Raw genomic sequence first — 18190 nt, 5'->3', positions numbered from 1 at the left:
ATGTCGTACCAATCTAGTTGGCACACGGGGCCGGCTCCCGACCCCCAAGAGTATGTCTAAGGCTCAACACCATGATGAATGGAAGAAGTTTGGGTAGAAGCTGACAAGTCTCAGCATAATGAGAGATAGGGACTCCTTGCGTCTGGTGATTGTTCAAGCGCCGCAACACGCCAAAATAGCAACTGGCAAAGAGAAAGGTTCGTCTGCGGCTGACAATGTTACTCGATGTGTACCTAATGTAACTTCACAGATCGTAAACCTATTGACCCTCCACCGATTCTCAAAATCGACCTCAGAAGTCACAATCAGAATTACGCAAACTTCATTCTGTCTAGTAAGCTGCGAAATCATCCTCCCGAGCCCTGTTTGCGACCTAAGCTTGGGGGACGCTAACCGTGCAATAGGCCCTAGCTTGTTCGTCCAAGTCTACCTCAAGCCCGGTGATAAGAAAACCAAAATGGACCCCGAAACCTGTGCGAAAGGCTTGGTGGGATCGACAGTATCCTCCCTGCAGAAGTACAAGAGTATCGATGGCCAGGACGAAGGCTACTTCGTTTTTCCCGACCTCTCTGTCAAGATGGAGGGCTTTTTCAAGCTGAGATTTGCGCTGTACAACATGAAGGGCGGCGAAGTGTATTTCATGACAGAGATGGAATCCCACGGCTTCCAAGTTCATACGGCGCGGTCCTACCCTGGAATGAGTTCCTCAACGGATTTGACCCGTCATCTCAGCGATCAAGGTTGTCGATTGCGGATTCGAAAAGATTCGCAAGTTGTCAAGAATCGCAAACGACAGTTCCAATACGGCATGGACTCTGAGCAAATGCGCAGCGTCCGGCAACGCCAGGGCATGGCTCAACTAGCCCAGCAAGCCCAGCGCTCGAAAGATCTCGCACAACAGCAAGGCTTCTCCCACCAAGGCTCCGCGACGGGAGTTCCAAGTCCGGCATCGTCTTCTCACGGAAGCGCACAAGCATCTGCCGGGACAATAATGCAACAGACGAGTCGGCACCAAGTCCAGGCGGTCAGCTACGCGCATCCACAGCCTTTGATGGCACATTCCATGCCAGGGATAATGGGCATGCAGTTGCCGCATTCGTCAGTGTATCCGCCACCAACGCCATCTTCTGGGCTGTCGGTTGCTTCGCTTCCCTCGACTTCACCTACGCAGAGCCCAGACTTGGTGACGCCTTCATACTATCGGCTCGACGCAGGCCTCTACGATTATACGGCAACTCAAAACAGCTTGGGGGACACTTTTTTCCCGCAGTCTCATCAGCCTTACAAGACTGAGCAATATTGGGAGAGAGACCCGGATAGTAGGATCAACAGTCATGGGCATGGTCACGGCCACAGCTAAGATACCAGAGCTATGGACAGGTGAAGATCAAGAGCTCAACCGCTTTCAACATGAGACCTGGGCGGGAACATCAATATGGTGGTGATTTTGGTTTCTTATTTGGCTTGGTGCACATTGACGGGGGGTGTCTAGAGACGGTATTACTTCAAGCGACATTGCATAACACCAGGAACAGTTGTTGACAATGGGTCGATCCGGCGTTGGTGGTTTCGAAGGCTTCAACAGAAAACAAGATACCCTTGGGATTCTTTCAACGGGCATTGGTTGGTAGCACAGTGGCGCAGCGGAAGCATAGAGTGGCATGAAATCTCAAGCAAGTCATCACTTTAGACTTTGTCCGTAGCAATAACAATTATTTCCTTCCATACCTTGCATGGCGTGCTGGCTAGTTCTCTCAAGTGCAGGAATATCAAAACTAGGCAACTAAACCATTGGCAGAGGCGTAAGGTAGCGAAGAACCCAGGGCCCTGGTTTCTCGACGGAGCGGCCCTCCGTCAGGAATCCTTGCGCCATTAGGCCGAATACCTACGGAGCGCGCTATTAGACTTTCCAAGTGTATTGGACCAGACCCTTGCCCGTCACAAATTTGCTTGCGATGCGCGATGAATAGACGTTGGTACCTAGCAGGCAGACAGGAAGAGACCGCGAACCCCGCACTGGTGCTACTTGAAACAAGACAAGTCAAGGTAAGGTACGGTAGACAACAACATAAGTTAGGTAGTCAGGGGGTGTAAAGGAGGCAGGGCGATGTCAGGATAGGGCATGAAGAGAGTTGATTGGAGTTCAGGCCCTCAGCCTTTCAGCCTTTCAGGGACTAGAAAGGGAGGGAGGGAGGGGTGAGTGTTGCCAAGCTATCAAGCGCCAAGCATTCAAGGGAGGTGTCAAAATGTGTCAGGACTCTGGCGTATCCGGACCAAGGTAGGTATGTGCTCAGCGTATGTGTGTACGGAGTACGGAGCATGTCTTGTTGTCGGAAGATGCCGTTTCGGATATCGGCGAGGGTGCATCGCGTCTGGTGTAAGTGGTGTGTGTGTGTGTTGGTGTGTCATGGTTTTGCTTCACTGGGGTGTAAGGTAACTTAGGTACTCACTGGCTGCTGCGGCGCAGGTACCGCAGTGCGTCCCCGTAAGGCTTGTCCGGCGGCATTTCGGAGGGCCGGGCGCCCGGCCGGGTGTTGGGGTTGTGGGGCCTTAGGGGGGGAAGGGGAGGGCCCCATCACGGTGTGCCTTACCTTACGCTTGGTGCCTACAGGTATGCTGGGGAATGTGGACATGTCAATGGGGGATGGATCCATTCGTATGAGCAGATTTCGACGGATTGATACTAGTCTGTGTGGGATTGGCTAAGTGAATGAAGGGTTGATGAGTGATATATCCCGCGGTTTGCTTCGTGGGGGCACGGTTTTGTCTTGGTTCTATGGTTTTTGGGGCTGACGGATTGGGGGTTTCACGTAAGGTAAGGTACATGAGGCGCGGTGCTAGTAAGGTGGTAAGGTAGTAGATATCGGATGGGTGTTGAAAATTCTGTTCATGGGCCTTGAAATGCCTCAGACTCTGAACGACATTATTTCGTAATAGGGACATTGACATTCTACCTTAGGAGTATTGAGTAACGTAAAGAAAAGCATTGACGTTCGATTGAGTAACGTAACATTAAGCATGAGCATTGAGTGACGAATTGGCCCACGGAATCCGCGCAATTATTCCGTTCGTCTAAAGAACGCCATTGCCTCGGTCTCGGCTTAGCGACATGGCTCGGGCGGGTGAAAAGATTTTCAATCATGAACGTGATTGCTCACGTGTGACCGAGGCTCTTCCCTGAAGGTGGAGGATCAGTATGAGTTTATGTGAATCGAGTTTTCAGTAGAGCTCGGTCACAATTCACTGCTAGTTTGAAAGGAAAACCCATCGTGAGGTTCAAACAAGGTGAACACAAAGTTTGGAAGCATCTTTACCCGGCAGCCTTCATGCGATGGGTTCATCTAAATCCAGCCCTATGAGACTAAGGTACGACGCCAAAGTCAATTGCCACCATTTGTACACAGTCCATGGTGAGCGCAACCAGACGATCGGTCCTACGAGTGTGATGGATGCCGCATCTTTTGGTCTTGAGCTATCTTTGAGTTCGAGCTCACTGCGAGTTAACCAGAGCCCTGGTGTTCATCGTGAGCCGTGTGGCAGTTTAACTTGGTTGTGGCGTTGGCGCGCACGTGTGCCATGTAAATGTCAGGCACATCACAGCGCTTTAGCCTGTGAGACTAAGATGAGACGTCTTCGAGTGAGCCACGGGAATAATGATGCGGCAGGATCAGCGCGCCAACTCAAAAAAAAAAAATGACAAGTTACGGGCGTTTGAACTTTTCACTATGAATGGAGCATCGTGAGATGAAGTCACTTGGCGAGGTTCTGCGGTGATGCGGGCAGTTGACAGCTACTCCCTCCCCGCAGAATGGAGGGGCGGCGCGGGGCTGCGTCTGACAGGCCGCGGGGTCCCTGTGTGCGGGGAGGGAGAATCTGTAACACATGCTGCCCAAGTTCCCGGCACTTCGTCTCACTCTCACTCTCCACACCACCAACTCAACTTCAACCTCAACATGACGATTTCTATCTACCTACTGCGGTATCTCATCAATGTCTCATAGCACGACATTCCGAAAGCTTCAGGTCAGGGGCATTCTTACTGCCACGATTCGACTTGGCGATAGCAACAAAACAACGCTGATTTCTGTCACTCGGCCGTCGTCCCATGATCCAAGCTGCAAACCCGGGCCGGAGGGCGCAGCCGCCTCATCCCGACAGGAGATCATGACGATCAATCACCACCTGGTCGACACATCACACTCGGGACCTTCATGCGGCTCTTTCGTGATCCGACGTACCGAAGATCCCCCCCCCGATTTCTTCACTGAGACTGTATCCGAACTCCGGAATGTGAGGCCTGCATCCATGCCCGCTCACAAACTTCACCCTACCCACCACCACCTCGTTCACCCGTGATCTGCAGCTAGGAAGTGTGGTGATCACGCAAATATCCTGACACCCTGCGCCTCACGTCTGGAAGTCTGCAACTTTTATAGGATTGGCTTTTCTATGGCATTGCATTCTGAGCAGGGCATCTCGGAAAATCCGGTGCTTGGGAGGCCCTTGGTGTATGTGCGATTTGAGTACTATCCATGCCGTGTGCCGGGCGTCTCGACTACCCCTCACCGTTTATTCGTCTCATGTCCAGATGAACGCTCCATCATCGTATGGGATATCGACCGGCCATGATGTGCGTTTCGAGGCACTTGAATGCTGAGGGGCAAGATCCGGTCGATCATACATCAATGAACCGCTGCGTCGTCTCTTCTGGAGTATTGACGCTTTGCTGCATAGGTTCTAGTGAAGAAGTTTACATCAACCTAGATCACTTGGAAGGACATGCATAGATGGAGGAAACTTCCACTGTGAGAAGGCTGAGCTTGAGTTCATCAACGCATTCTAAATTTAGCTGCCCGAGACCGAAGAAGAAGGATGCCCAAAAAGTAGAGGACTTTGCCCGTGATCGCCACATCGTTGGCTCAATGAACGTTCTTGGAGGTCGCATCTAGTTGCACGGAGATGAGGGTAAGGTGAACAACCTGTTGGAGTTGCGAGTCGCGCAGCGAGCATTGCAAACATCAGCCACCCGAGCTTGCTGGTTTCCGTCCGAATTTCAATCTCATGTACCCCCTGCCGCTCAGATTGTCACCTCGGATCTCGGGAGTACTACATGCATGGATTTCAAAGGAAGCATCCGGATGATCATACGCGCAGAGGCCTCTTGACATAAGTCTTCCCATAGATCGGGTAGGCACAATGGAAAGAACTGCCCAAAGAACAGAGACTTGACGATGTGTGACTATACTTTGCAATTACGGTATTGGCTGGGATTGCTGCACCGGACACTAATGTCACGAGGCCAGTCAGCCAGGGCTGCCAGCACGGCATGAACGCGCTTCTGATTCAAGGTCGGGAGATATGAGAATGGAAACACTGTTCGACACACTTCAGACCATTTATGGAAGCTTGGGTGTTTTTGGGTTTGAGAACTTGCCAATTTCCAGCAGCTTGAGTTTGGAGGGTATATCCAGCACCCTTGTTTACGATTAGCACGGCTGATGTAACATTTAGCAGAGTTAACTTCACGTTGACTAGATATTTCGCAGAAAGAGGAACTACGAATAATTGTGCGATGCCATCATGTTCGGTATTGGTGATATCGCATTATGCGCACTCGATTTCTGCCGAGCCCTACTGGTAGACAGGAGATAGCCAAAGCGTCTGGCCACTCTTTTGACGGCCTACCTTACCCAAAGAGCACTTTAGGTAGGTCAAAATACACATCTGCATCTATCAATTTTGCCTAAAGTCAAACATTTAGACATATCAGCGATGCCAAGAGGCCCTCAAAGATCATATTGTAGTCAATCAAACCCTTTTCTCCATCACCTGGTTGAGGTGCATTGTGCACCTACCCCGATCAACCTCTAGATCTTAGGTGGCATTCAAAAAGCACAGGTAATGATTCATACAAGAAGCGCATGGACTTGGATGCTACAAGCCGGACGATCACACATGGCATGTTACGACGACACAGACCATTGCGGAAGAGTTTTGCCGGCCGGAATTGCAATAGAGAGTTCTCTCAAAGAGCCTCAAAAATAGCCGCGGGAAAGTTAATCCAGCAGTTCCGGATATTAGGTACTCCGAAATGTCCAATGTTGGCACAGCACCCATCGCGTTCGGGACTCCAGCCACATTCCATTTGGAGCGAGAATCTTTAGCCGTCATAGAGAGAAAAAGTTTGAGCAAATCGCATAGTGTGACACGCGAAAGGTCGGAATTTCAAGCGAGAACCCGGTGATGGACCGGACTTCCTCGGCCTTGAAACCCCACATCAACGGTGCTTGGGCTGAGCTACGTTCGGAACTCTCCCACCGGAAGGAAGATTGCAGTCGGTTTAAGGTCTCAACAAGCATCCCATGCTAAAGAACTTCGGAAAAGATCCAGGAACTCAGCGAAAAAGCGTTCGGGGTCCTCGCAACTCGTATAGACACTTTTTGGCCTCCGGTGGTTAGAAAACTTGTCTGCCGTCGGAGGTTTTCCAATTCGGCCATCCCGAGCGGACAGATGTCCGGATTGGTAATCCGGCATTTGACGAGTTCTCAATTAGGCTCAGAGATTTCCAAACTGGACATCTTGGGAGGAGAAAATTGCCAAATTAAGCTGCTTGTCGGCAACTCGTCGAACGCCCGCCACTCCCTGCTACTCAAGATAATTGAAGCCTCTGTCCTGCCTTTGTGGATGTCGTTCTTGGGGGCTACATGATTTTCGTCCCATCTCCAAGCGTCTCGATACCAGATGGCACTTTTTAACCGCACCGCGGGCAGATGCGACAGTCTCAAGTTTTCCGCCGGCAGGGCTGGAGAAACTCAGCTTTGACGAACGGTGCGCTCGTTCGCTGCACCTCCTAGGAGCTGGTTATGCTTGTTCTGATTCTCGCACGTTCGGGCCGTACGCCGCAACTCGACAACGGCGCCCTGCTTTACGGTTCGTCCACGCCCGCAACACAGACCTCGCATCTCCATCCGTAGATACGAAAATACTCTTCCAGCCTTTCAGAGACGTTCCAATCCCCTGGTCTGAGCTCAATTGACTTTGCTGGCACTCCCGAGCCAAGAACGAACTTCACTGAAGTATGCTCATGGCTAGCATGGCTGGCGGGTAGAACAATCTAACAGAATCTACGAGGCATTTGGTAGGCCTCGTTCGGGCTCGCCCGCCAAGCCCCTGGCGCCGTTCATCATCGGTCTCTCCATCGTACGAATATTTGCTTTTTTTCGTCTTTCTGGCCTTGAGCCCCTGGCTACTCTATTACGCGACGAGATCCTACATACTCTATGCTCGGCATCATCCAGATGATCGCCCTGATGCCATTGTCCGATGCAAGCCAGACATGGGTTCCTCGTCTGTCCAGCCAGCCTCCACAGTCATTTTCAAGCTGCATACACACTACCGCCGGGGCACCAGATGTATATGGTACATACGACTTGACCTAGACCAAAAGTCCTCACGGCAATTTGTAGGCACAAGGTGGCACCTCTTGCAACGGCAATGAACAGGCATCACAGCCGGAATGCTTTAGCGACATGCAGAGATAAGCATATGCAAGTTGGTAAGCTATCCATCAGCTAACCCCAGACGGTGCAGACGGGCGCCAGACTGTTGGCTCACTCCCCTAGTGATCCCGCAACGGGCGGGCTCGCCTCGCCTCCAGGCCGCACCGTACTAAGGATTTCACAACGCACCCTACGGCGGGAGTGGCTGGAGAACAGAAATTTCTTTTATGGTGGACAGCTCGCTGAAGGCGGCATCTGCACGAGAACTGGGCAATGATCGGATCAGGTAGTAGGCGACCGTCAGACGGCAGGATGATCACCTATATTGGCGGAGGAGTGGCGGAAAGCTCCAGATTGGGGTTGTCCAGCCCCGATCCTGGCCTCCCTCGTTCCATATGAGGACAATACCCAACTGCCCTTACCCTTCATACGGCTATATTCACCGCAACTATACCGTCCTCCATCTTCGTTATTCCCGACGCCTTGCTTCTCTTTCCCGTCTCGCATCAGCGGTCGCTCAGACACCTCAAGACTGATGTGCCACTCATACTATGTAACCCCTCACCTCCCCTATCCCCCGCTCGCCCACTTTCCCATTTACCCCAACTGGCAGTTAGACTGGTGCTGGATGCCGCCGCCGGATCGTCATGGGTGTGTGCGGATCGAGACGACTGGGGTGCCTGGGGAAGTTGGTAGGGCCTTGCCGGGACTGCGATTCCGAGGCTTGAAACATTACGCTAGAAGCAGGGCCGATTCCCAACGGGCCTTACGGCGCGACGGCAAACTCTGCCCTTGGCTCCATAGTGGTCCTTTCGAAAAGACAGGCCGCTTCTCTAAGATGGTCATTGACATGTATGTAATAGATGGGAGGGGCAAGACGTTACTTGGCACAGTCCAAACATCAGCAGATGGTGACATGAAGCTTTCAGGGGAACAACCCCAGAGCCGTGGGAAAAGACCTGCTCATTTCGGTGGCATTCATGGCGCCGATCCAGTTGCGAGCATGCATCGCACGGGACATCTGTCAACCCTCATCTGCCTACCTAGCTAGTTCGACCCAGACTCTGCGGCCTTGGCCACCGAAAGGCCGGGTTCTTTTGACATTTGCGTCTCATTTCTTTCAACACCCCCCGCTCTCCTCCCCCGCGCGCGGGCGGTTTGCCTGCCGCAGGCCCCAACCACCTTGGTGTTGACGCCCATCTCGCCAATGTCGGGGTCTGGACCCGATGCCGCGAAAGACTTTCCGCGATTATGCGTTACGCTGTGAACATGAGAGTCGGTGGCCTCGGCCGGGACACGATACTTCCCGTCCCTGGTCTGTCGCTTAGATGCACCTTTGCCGCGCATGGCATTTGACGCTTACCCTGCACGCCGGTTAATCACTTCCGCTAGGTGATACGAAAGGACGTGTTTACTGTGGCCATGGGTTCACCTTGTGCAATAGCCCCGGTCGGTTATGGTGTTGACCTCATCTGACACCCATAGTTCAAGTCTGATATTGATATCAAATTAGCCACTAGCTATGGATAGACCTGGCTTCTAGACTTTCTTGCCGTGTTAGTGGCCCAAGCCCGAGGTATGGGCTCCGGCCCGCCGATGGTCAAAGCCAACCTTTCGGCCTGCAATGCTAGCTTGACGGTTGGTTGACAGGAAACCGTTATGAGAACTGCACGTGCAATGGGACGCCAAGGTCGCCCTTTTTGGGAGGCTCAGCCTCTGGAGTAGGGATCGTCTTCCCGTCGTCCGGATTGCCCAGCCGTGGCGTTGGGAATCAACAGGCACAGAGGTTGTCAAACCGGACCTTTTGATTGCAAGAGAGTCTTTCGAGGTGATTCGCATGGACAAGGATACGTTCGGCACTGTGCCGAAGGCTCACAAGGATGAAGTTGATGTTTGAAATACATACGCCGTGAAATATGGTGGCAAAAGTGTTGGCAGCAATGATCATTGCCCAGGCAATCCTGGCATATTGGCTTCGAAGGAGTACGCATCAACTTGCGAATAGCTTCACGTTCCCCTTGCTGCCGAGGCGATCTCACAAAGTTCCACGACAAGTACCTTTAGAATGAGAACATGTCAAACTCAATTGTGTCAGACCATGGCTTTTACGTATAGTCACAATAGTCATAAGGTAATAAGACTGGTTATAGATGCTGGTTTTGTTGCCCATTCGAATAGCTAGTAGTCGTTTCAGGACTGCTAATACATGGAGCTATGAAGATTACCTCCCAAAGTGAAATAAATCCCGAGCATGCAACGCCCATGTGACCGTTATAAGGTACTCAAAGCAAGTAATAATTTGGGCTTTCAAGTATGAGAAGAGACGCTCTGGGGGTTGTGGAAAATATCCTTGGGATCCCAGTGTGTCTTGATATCTTCCAGAGCAGCAAGACTGGACCCCCAATATGACTTCTGAGCATCCCTAAGATCCGTGTCCACAAACCCTGGGTAGGTACCAGTGGCCTCAGGAAGAGCGTTCATCAGCTTCCTGTGAAAATCTTCAAGAATGGTGCGGGTCGTCTTCGAAGCATCCGGGGCGTATGATTGATAGAACATGACCTTGTCTCTGTGAGCATAGGATGTGCTGCCAACGGGTACCTCTGCAACAGCACCACCAGCAGCCTGGAACTTGATAGACCAGTTGTCTTCCATGAGCTCAGCTGGCAGACTGTCAAGAATACGGGCAATCTCTATCCTGGAAAGGACGTCACTGCTGCTCAAGCCCAAACTCTTCGAGTAAAGCTTGTTCGGGATGGAAGCCGTATGGAGAGCTTCTTCGGCAGCGAGGTGAGCAAGAGAACTCTCCCAGGTCTCTTGACGAGTTGTGATAGGGACATCAGCGATTTGAATGCGGCTGAGAATACCACTCTGCTCAAGCTCTGCCTCTGAGCCGACCCAGGTAGAAGAAATGCGAGCACCCGACGGACTGAAGATCATTTCTGTACTGAAGCGGTTGTCGAGGGCAGAGTCCGTGGCAACAGATTGCCAGGTATGCAGGACATTGGCAACCTCCGCTGGGTGGCTATACGAATGACTTTGGCTAAGGTGAATAACATTTGATGGCGCCGGATGAGTACTCATGACGAATTCGGTGACGATACCAAATCCTGCACCAGCTCCTCTCACAGCCTGGAGAAATATATCAGTAATTGGAGCATGTAGCATCAATGCTGGGAGGAACTTACGAAGAACAAGTCCGAGTTCTCCTCGGAGCTCGCGCGTACAACTGTCGAGTTTGCCGTGACAACCTCGACTTCAACTACATGATCCAGGGTTGTACCCCACATACGGGTCATTGGGCCAATCCCGCCCTGAACACAATGTGTCAATGTTCGTCTGGGAGAGCTTGATCTGCTTGAATTACTTACAACGGTAGCGTGGCCTCCGATGCCGACGCCGGGGCACATTCCATGAGGAATCGCTCGCTGGGAAGTGCCCAGGTGCTTATCGATTTGGCCTAGTCTCGTACCGCCACCAACTATGATGTTGTTTGAGCTGGAATCTTGCGTATATTGGAAGTGTTCCATATCTACTGATACGGCACCGTCTTCGCCTCCAAGGCCTTGCAACGCAGTTAGCAATCGGTGTACTTTGCTTTCTCAGCGCGCAGCAATAGACAAGGCATGGGAATAGCGAACCATAGTTGCTGCCATTGAAGTTAGTAACAGAATCCTTGATCTCTGTGTTAATGGCCAAACTCACCCCCAACCGTGACTTCCTGCCGTCGCCTGGACTTTAACTCCATGCTTCGCTGCGCATCTTACAACGTTGGCAACCTCTTGGGCGTCTTTGGGTCTGACGATCGCCGCGGGCGTGACTGTGCGGCCGAGATTGAAAGGGGCCATCCACGTAGCTTCTCCCGCATTCTTTTGGCTAGGAAACTGGACGCAATCTGACCTTCCTGAACAGACGTCGTTCAGGCACGACTCAATCGAAGGGGTGGGCTTGTGGACAGGCCCAGGAGCAAAGTAGGTCTGCGCCGTCAGGCCTGCCAGTACTGTAGCAGCACCAATGAACCAAGAGTTCCACTGCACTCCTTTGGTTACCTTGGCTAACCCAGAGGGTTGAGTTTCATATGAAGTGGACATGATGAGATGTGCTAGAAAAAGCTCTGACTTTTGCAGTAGGTTAAAGATAAGTATGTGAAGTGGTTCTGGTGAGACCGTTGAATTGGGACGACGATGGCTGCTTCTTATAAGTCCAGGACAAGTAAAATACTCGATAGCATAGGATAGTTTCTTGACCGCTCCCTGAACTACTCACCTACTAGAAGGCATGTGATTGTGGTGATGGACAACTCCTTCGGACGGTGGACGTTTGCCGGACCCGGCCCCGCATCGCCGATCGGTCTCAGCCCGGGTGTTCAGAATCCGTGGATCGGCGAACTGTGATAACGCAGCTGGCTTCCCCTTGGCCGAGTAAAACTATTGCCGCGCGTAACGCGGTACCCAATTGCAGGGATTTAATGCAACGAGCCTGGAACTGGGCATATGTTTCGGGATGAGCCCCATCAGGAACGCTCAACTTACAGTGGGGACCCATTAGTGTCCATACAGCGCACAGTATCCCGCAAAATCAGGGATTTTCAATAGTAAAAACAAGCATTAACTATAACAATAAAATAATAATAAAAACATAATATAATATATTAAATAATAATTTATTATATTATAAAGTTATATTAGGTTTTATTTTAAATTCGCTATATTATTATATTACAAAAGGGAACTCGGGGTAAGTTAGAACGCTACTATATTAACCTAATTAACTAAAGACTTAATATAAAGAGGGAAAAAATAGAATAATAAGTAAAAGCTAGCGAGCTAGCCCTTTAGGCCTAGCGGTCTAGCTTATTATATAATTATTAAAAGCTTAGCTTTATAGCTTAAGGCTAAGCTATAGGGCCTATAAGGGCCCTAATACTTATTATTATAATATTACCCCCCCCCTCTATATTAAAGGGCGTTATTTATAATATTAAAAAATAAACTTCTTAATTACCCCTTATTTTAATAAATTTATAGCTATAATTACTATTATTATATTATTATTATCCCTTAATAATAATAAATTATTAATTACGGTAGTTTTTATTTATATATTTAAGTTTTATAGCGGACCCTTCCCCCCGACGGAGCAATCTGCCGGGGCCGTACCGTGTATTACGTATTAAGGAAAACTAGGTATATTGCGCTCTATACTTAATTACTAATTAAAATAGCTCCCGACCTTCCCCCGCTTCTAGCCGTTTAGAGGGCGAGCTATACCTACTCTAACGTACATAAGACCTCTTAGTACTAGCCCACGTAAGCAGCCAGATCCTATATTATATACTCCTTCTTATCGAGGGTTAGGGGGCCCCTTATATATTCCCTTATATTTATAATATAGCCCGTATTAGAGGGATTTCTAGCTCCGTAAAGTATAATTTCTAAATTAGTATCGATATACCGGATTTTAACGTCCGTACCGGCCTAGCTATTTATAGTATTTATATTATTACCTAGCTAGATTCTATACTATTAAAAAGTACTTTATTATTTTTTAAGCATACTTACGTTAGTTACGATAGCTATAGCGTCGAGCTAGCCGAGGGCGCCTAGCCCGAGAGGGGTAAACTTATTAATAAGTATCTTTAGCCTACTAATTACTAACTATATACTAGGAGTAGAGTAGTAGTTTATATATTAATAAGTTTATTTAGTAGATTTGTTTAGTAAATTTATTTAGTTTAAATAGAGAGTAGCTTTAGGTAATATTAGAAACAATAAGGATAAAAGAAATCTTTACGAGCTCTAAAGAGTAATAAATATTAGCCTATTTAGCCCTTTTTTCAGAAACCTTTACGTCGCTATTAAAGTTCAGAACCTTTATAGTTAAGGGCCGCTTCTAACTATTACGGCCGACTATTATAGCTAATTATTATAGCCAACCTCTACTATTAACCTTTTTAATTAGCGCCGCTACGTAACGAAAAGGGCAGCTTACCTATCCCAAATTATATAGTAGTTTTTATATCGAAATTACTATATTACGTTAAGCGCGTACTTAGGGTATATTGTGCATATTATATAATTAAAAAGTATACTATATTATATAATTTCCTTTAAAAGCGTAATCCTATTAAGGTCGATCTTTTATGCCTATAAAGCCGGAAAAAAACCACTATATAGCGGACCCTTAGTAATTAGGTATTAGTAATAGAACGTTTATAATATTATTAATATATATTTAAAGCTCTTTATATCGTATTACGTTAGATCCGTATTATATCCTTTTTAATCCGCTTAGTACTAAAGCTTTTTTTATATAAGTATAACTTAACTATTTTAAAAACCTCGTACTCTAACTTATTATTATTATTAGTAATTAGTAATAGTAGTTCTTAGTTCTATTTAAGTAGTAGGTTATTAGCGGCTTTTTTTAGCTTATTTAAATAAAAAACCGGGTATACTTAGCTACTTATTAATAATTTTATAACTTATATACCCCCTTATCCGGCGCTAATAATAGGTTATAAACTAGTTTATAATTATTATAGTTTATTTATATTAGTAAATTTTTAGTACGAGGTATTAATAAAGACCTAGTTTCTTATTTTTAAGTTATCTAAGTATTAATAGCGGTTAGTATACTTTTTATATTATATCTAAGTAATTTTTATATTACCCTTAGTAATCTCCTAGGCCTTATATATTCCCTAAGCTATATATTACGTATTAGTACGGTTTAGTTTTTTTTTTATAAAGCTAAATTAGCGGGTTTACTTAAATTAGTTAAAAAAAAGCCGTAACTAATAACCGAACTTTATTTCGTATAATAATAGCCCCGTAGTCTTACTAAACTAGGTAGTATAAATAAAATCGACTACGGGTAATATATTACTTTAATTATCTTAGTATTAATTAATTAATAATCTTAACTACTATAAGATATACTAGTTTAGTACCTCTATTTAGCCGTCCGTTTATAAGTAATTTACTATTAATAATTATAGCTTAACCCCGTAGATTTTATAAAGCTCCTTTTAAAAATTAGAAATAAATTAGGAGCCTCGGTCCGATATAATAATTTTTAATAAGCTAAAGATAGGTAGTACCTATTTATAAAATATCCGGCTTATATTTTTTATTATAGTAGTTTTATAATAAGGAATAGATATTACCCTTTTATTTAGGTAGTTTACTATTACTTATATATTATTAAATCCTTTTTAATTAATAGGAATAGTTATAAAATTAGTAAAAATATATTATTATAGGTAATCGGGTATTAGTAGCGGTCTTAGTTCTCTTAGGGGTTTATTACGCGGCTTTTATAATTAGTAATAAGTATAATAATTTTAAATATATTAATAAGTATTTATTATTAAGCCCGGCTAATAGTACTACTATTTAATTATTTTTACGACCTTATTATACCCTAAGTAAGCGAGGAGTTTTTATTTATAAACTTTATAAATAATTATAATATAGAGGTTCTCTTTTTTAAGTATTACGAGTTTTTTATTTATTATTAATAATCTATTATTTTAAATAAATTAGTACTTACGTCCTTTAATTATTAGCGTTTATATAAGTATAAGAGACGTTATAATAGGGTCCTTATTAAGCTTTAGAATCTTCTTTATTAATAAGTACCCCTAGAGCTCGTTTTTTAATAAAAATAAGCTAATTATAAGCTATAGTTAGCTAATAATAATACTTAATAGCGCCTATAGCTCTATTATAATATTAGGGAATAATAGTTTTAATAATAAAAAGACTTATATTTTATTAGCCTTTTTTAATACTTATTAAGTACGGATATTTTCCGTTTTTTATAAAAAAGCGTTAGTTAATACGTTCTCTTTCTCTAAGTAATAATAAATTTAAAAATTAAAGTCCGCTAGCGTACTGGCTTAGTAAGCTTACTATAAGTTAAATAAGCGCTTAGTTATAAAAAATAGTAATAGCTAATAGTTTATAATAATATCGAACTTATATTTATAACTTACGAGCTTTATATATTATTTTTTTAAAAGAATTAATATACGGGCGTTGCAAATTAATATACGGGCGTCGCTCTTATACGGGCGTTACTATTTTACTTTTTAATTAGTCTAAAAAAAATTATTAATATAATTAAATTCTACTAAATACTTATAAAGTATCCTAAGCCTTTATTCTTTTACTCCTTTTATACTTAGGTTATATTATTAAGCTTCGAAGTTTAACTTATAGTATTTATTTATAATAGCTTTTATAATTAGAATTAAAAACGTTCCTTAAGACTAATTTTAAAGTAATACCCTTATTAAGAGACTTCTCCTTTTATAAGAATAATTATTAATTAATTACGGCCTCTTATTATTATTTAACTAATTACTATTATCTCTCTTTTTAAAAAGTAATTATTTTAATATTAATTAATTTTATAAAGTTAGTAATTTTAAAAAGTAGCGCGACCTTATTACTAAGCTCCTAATTAGTATATTATAAAATATATAACTTTTTATAAATAATTATTTTAATATAGAGCTTATATTATATTTTATTTATTATTTTTCTAAAAGAATAATAAAAACTTAATAAACTACCCTCTTATAACTTTTTTTAAAATATAACCCCTCTCCCCTTAATAAATAGTTTTAATAACTTTTTTATTTTATAATAGAGTAGTTTAGTAATACTTTTTAGCTTATTAAATAGGTTATTAAGACTAATTAATAATTAATAATAATACTATTTTAATAATAAGAATATATTTATTAATAATAATAAATATAGGGTCCTTAAGTTAACTTATTACCCTATTTACCCCTATAATTATCCTTTACTTAAAATAAAGCGTTTTTTTAAACTATAGCCTCTTATTATACTCTAAATAACCGATCCTCCTCTCTTTTTATAACTTAAATCCTAAACTTACCGATTCTTAGTAATTTAAAATAAACTTATAATACCTTTTTTAATTAAGTTAATAATTTTATAAAAGTTAATAAATTTAGTATTATAAAACTGAATAAATATAAAACTCAAGGCTAAATTATTTAATATACTTTTTAATATAATTAGTTTAATAAGCCTAGGTTTATAAAAAGCGCTAGTATTTAATAATATAAGTTTTAAAAATATAATTATAAATAGTAAGTTATTACTAAGACTTAAAAAGAGGATAAGTAGTTATTATATTATTATTTAGATTTTTAATATAAATAATATAATTATAACCTTAGTTTTAAAGCCTCTATATACTTTTTATATTATAAGCTTATTAAAGTAATTAAGGATATTATTAAAATTATAAACCGACGAGTTAGGATTTAGGCTCGGGATATACGTATTATTATTTAAAAATAGTTCTTAGAGTCCTTATTTATTTAATAAGATATTTATATAGTAGTTTTTTTTCTAGCTTTATAGGCGTAAAAGATCGACCTTAATAGGATTACGCTTTTAAAAGAAATTATATAATACGGTATACTTTTTAATTATATAATACGCATAATATACCCTAAGTACGCGCTTAACGTAATATAGTAATTTCGATACGAAAACTATTATATAATTTAAGATAAGTAAGCTACCCTCTTTAGTAATAGCGCTAGCTAAAAAGGTTAATAATAGAGATTAGTTATAATAATTAGCTATAATAGTTAGCTATAATAATTAAAAGCGGCTTTCCTTAACTATAGAGGTTCTAAACTTTAATAATAACGTAGAGGTTTTTAAAAAAAGGGCTAAATAGGCTAATATTTATTACTCTTCGTACTAAAGCTCGTAAAGATTTTTTTTATTTTTATTACTTTTAATATTACCTAAAGCTCTATTTAAACTAAATAAATTTATTAAACAAATTTACTAAATAAACCTATTAATATATAAACTACTACCTAAATAATTAGTTAAATAACTAGTTAAGAGGTTAGTTAGTTAAAATATTACCTTAACGAGAACTTACTCTCTTAGTATATAGTTAGTAATTAGTAAGCTAAAGATACTTATTAATAAGTCTACTCCTCTTAAACTAGGCGCCCTCTTTAGCTAGCTCGACGCTATAGCTATCGTAACTAATATAAATATATTTAAAAAGTAGTAAAGTACTTTTTAGTAATATATAGTACGGCCCCGGCGGATTACTCCGTTAGGGGGAATAAAATATTTATAACGCTAGGGCTTATATAAACTAAGAGAAACTAGCTAAATACTCGCTAATTATAGTATTAATTAAGCTATTTAATAAGTAAAATACCCTATATATAATAAAATAAGTAAATAATAAACTAAACCGCTTTATTAGCTTTATTTAGACCTTTTTTTACTATTTCTAAATATAAAAGCGATTCCTTAAAGTAATTAGCTTTAATAATACTTATAATACTAATCGCTTTAAGTTCTCTCTTTTTTAAGTTACTAAGTAAACCTACTTTAAATCTATTTATAACGCTACGTTTAGCCTTATTAATAACGAGAGATTAGAGGGTTTTTAGTTTTTTTTAATAAGTATTTACTAACTTATAAACTAATACTTAGTCCGTTATTTTATTATTATTATTATAAATTATAATAAGTAAAACAAGAGGCGGCTTGCCTGCCTTCGGAAATGGCGGTCCTGACATGCCATTTTTGGCACCTGCCACATCGGGTAATTCTCGGCCACGCAATCCCTCGCCGGTTTTGCCAGCCCATAAATGAGCGACTGCCCCGCCC

At 42.9% G+C, this 18190-nt stretch overlaps 3 protein-coding genes across 3 annotated transcripts; 1 reads left to right on the top strand and 2 right to left on the bottom strand.

The window, feature by feature from the left end:
* CABS01_06586 (uncharacterized protein) lies at positions 1-1360 on the top strand (the record flags this gene model as incomplete). The annotated part of the gene is made up of 4 exons (XM_060539952.1): positions 1-50; positions 115-197; positions 251-334; positions 405-1360. 4 exons carry the CDS (start codon positions 1-3, stop codon positions 1358-1360), a joined length of 1173 nt encoding a protein of 390 aa, XP_060403636.1.
* Positions 1361-8546: 7186 nt separating this feature from the next.
* Positions 8547-8846, bottom strand: CABS01_06585 (uncharacterized protein; the record flags this gene model as incomplete). Its single annotated transcript, XM_060539951.1, has 1 exon — positions 8547-8846. The coding sequence occupies one exon, from the start codon at positions 8844-8846 to the stop codon at positions 8547-8549; it is 300 nt and encodes a 99-aa protein (XP_060403635.1).
* Positions 8847-9806: 960 nt separating this feature from the next.
* CABS01_06584 (uncharacterized protein) lies at positions 9807-11587 on the bottom strand (the record flags this gene model as incomplete). The annotated part of the gene is made up of 5 exons (XM_060539950.1): positions 9807-10628; positions 10685-10810; positions 10868-11061; positions 11138-11145; positions 11202-11587. 5 exons carry the CDS (start codon positions 11585-11587, stop codon positions 9807-9809), a joined length of 1536 nt encoding a protein of 511 aa, XP_060403634.1.
* Positions 11588-18190: the final 6603 nt, after the last annotated feature.

Source organism: Colletotrichum abscissum (assembly GCF_030869225.1).
Source record: "Colletotrichum abscissum strain IMI 504890 chromosome Unknown Scaffold_14.1, whole genome shotgun sequence".
NCBI lineage: Eukaryota > Fungi > Ascomycota > Sordariomycetes > Glomerellales > Glomerellaceae > Colletotrichum > Colletotrichum abscissum.
The sequence above is the reverse complement of the archived record's forward strand: the minus strand, read 5'-3'. Positions and strand labels throughout refer to the sequence as shown.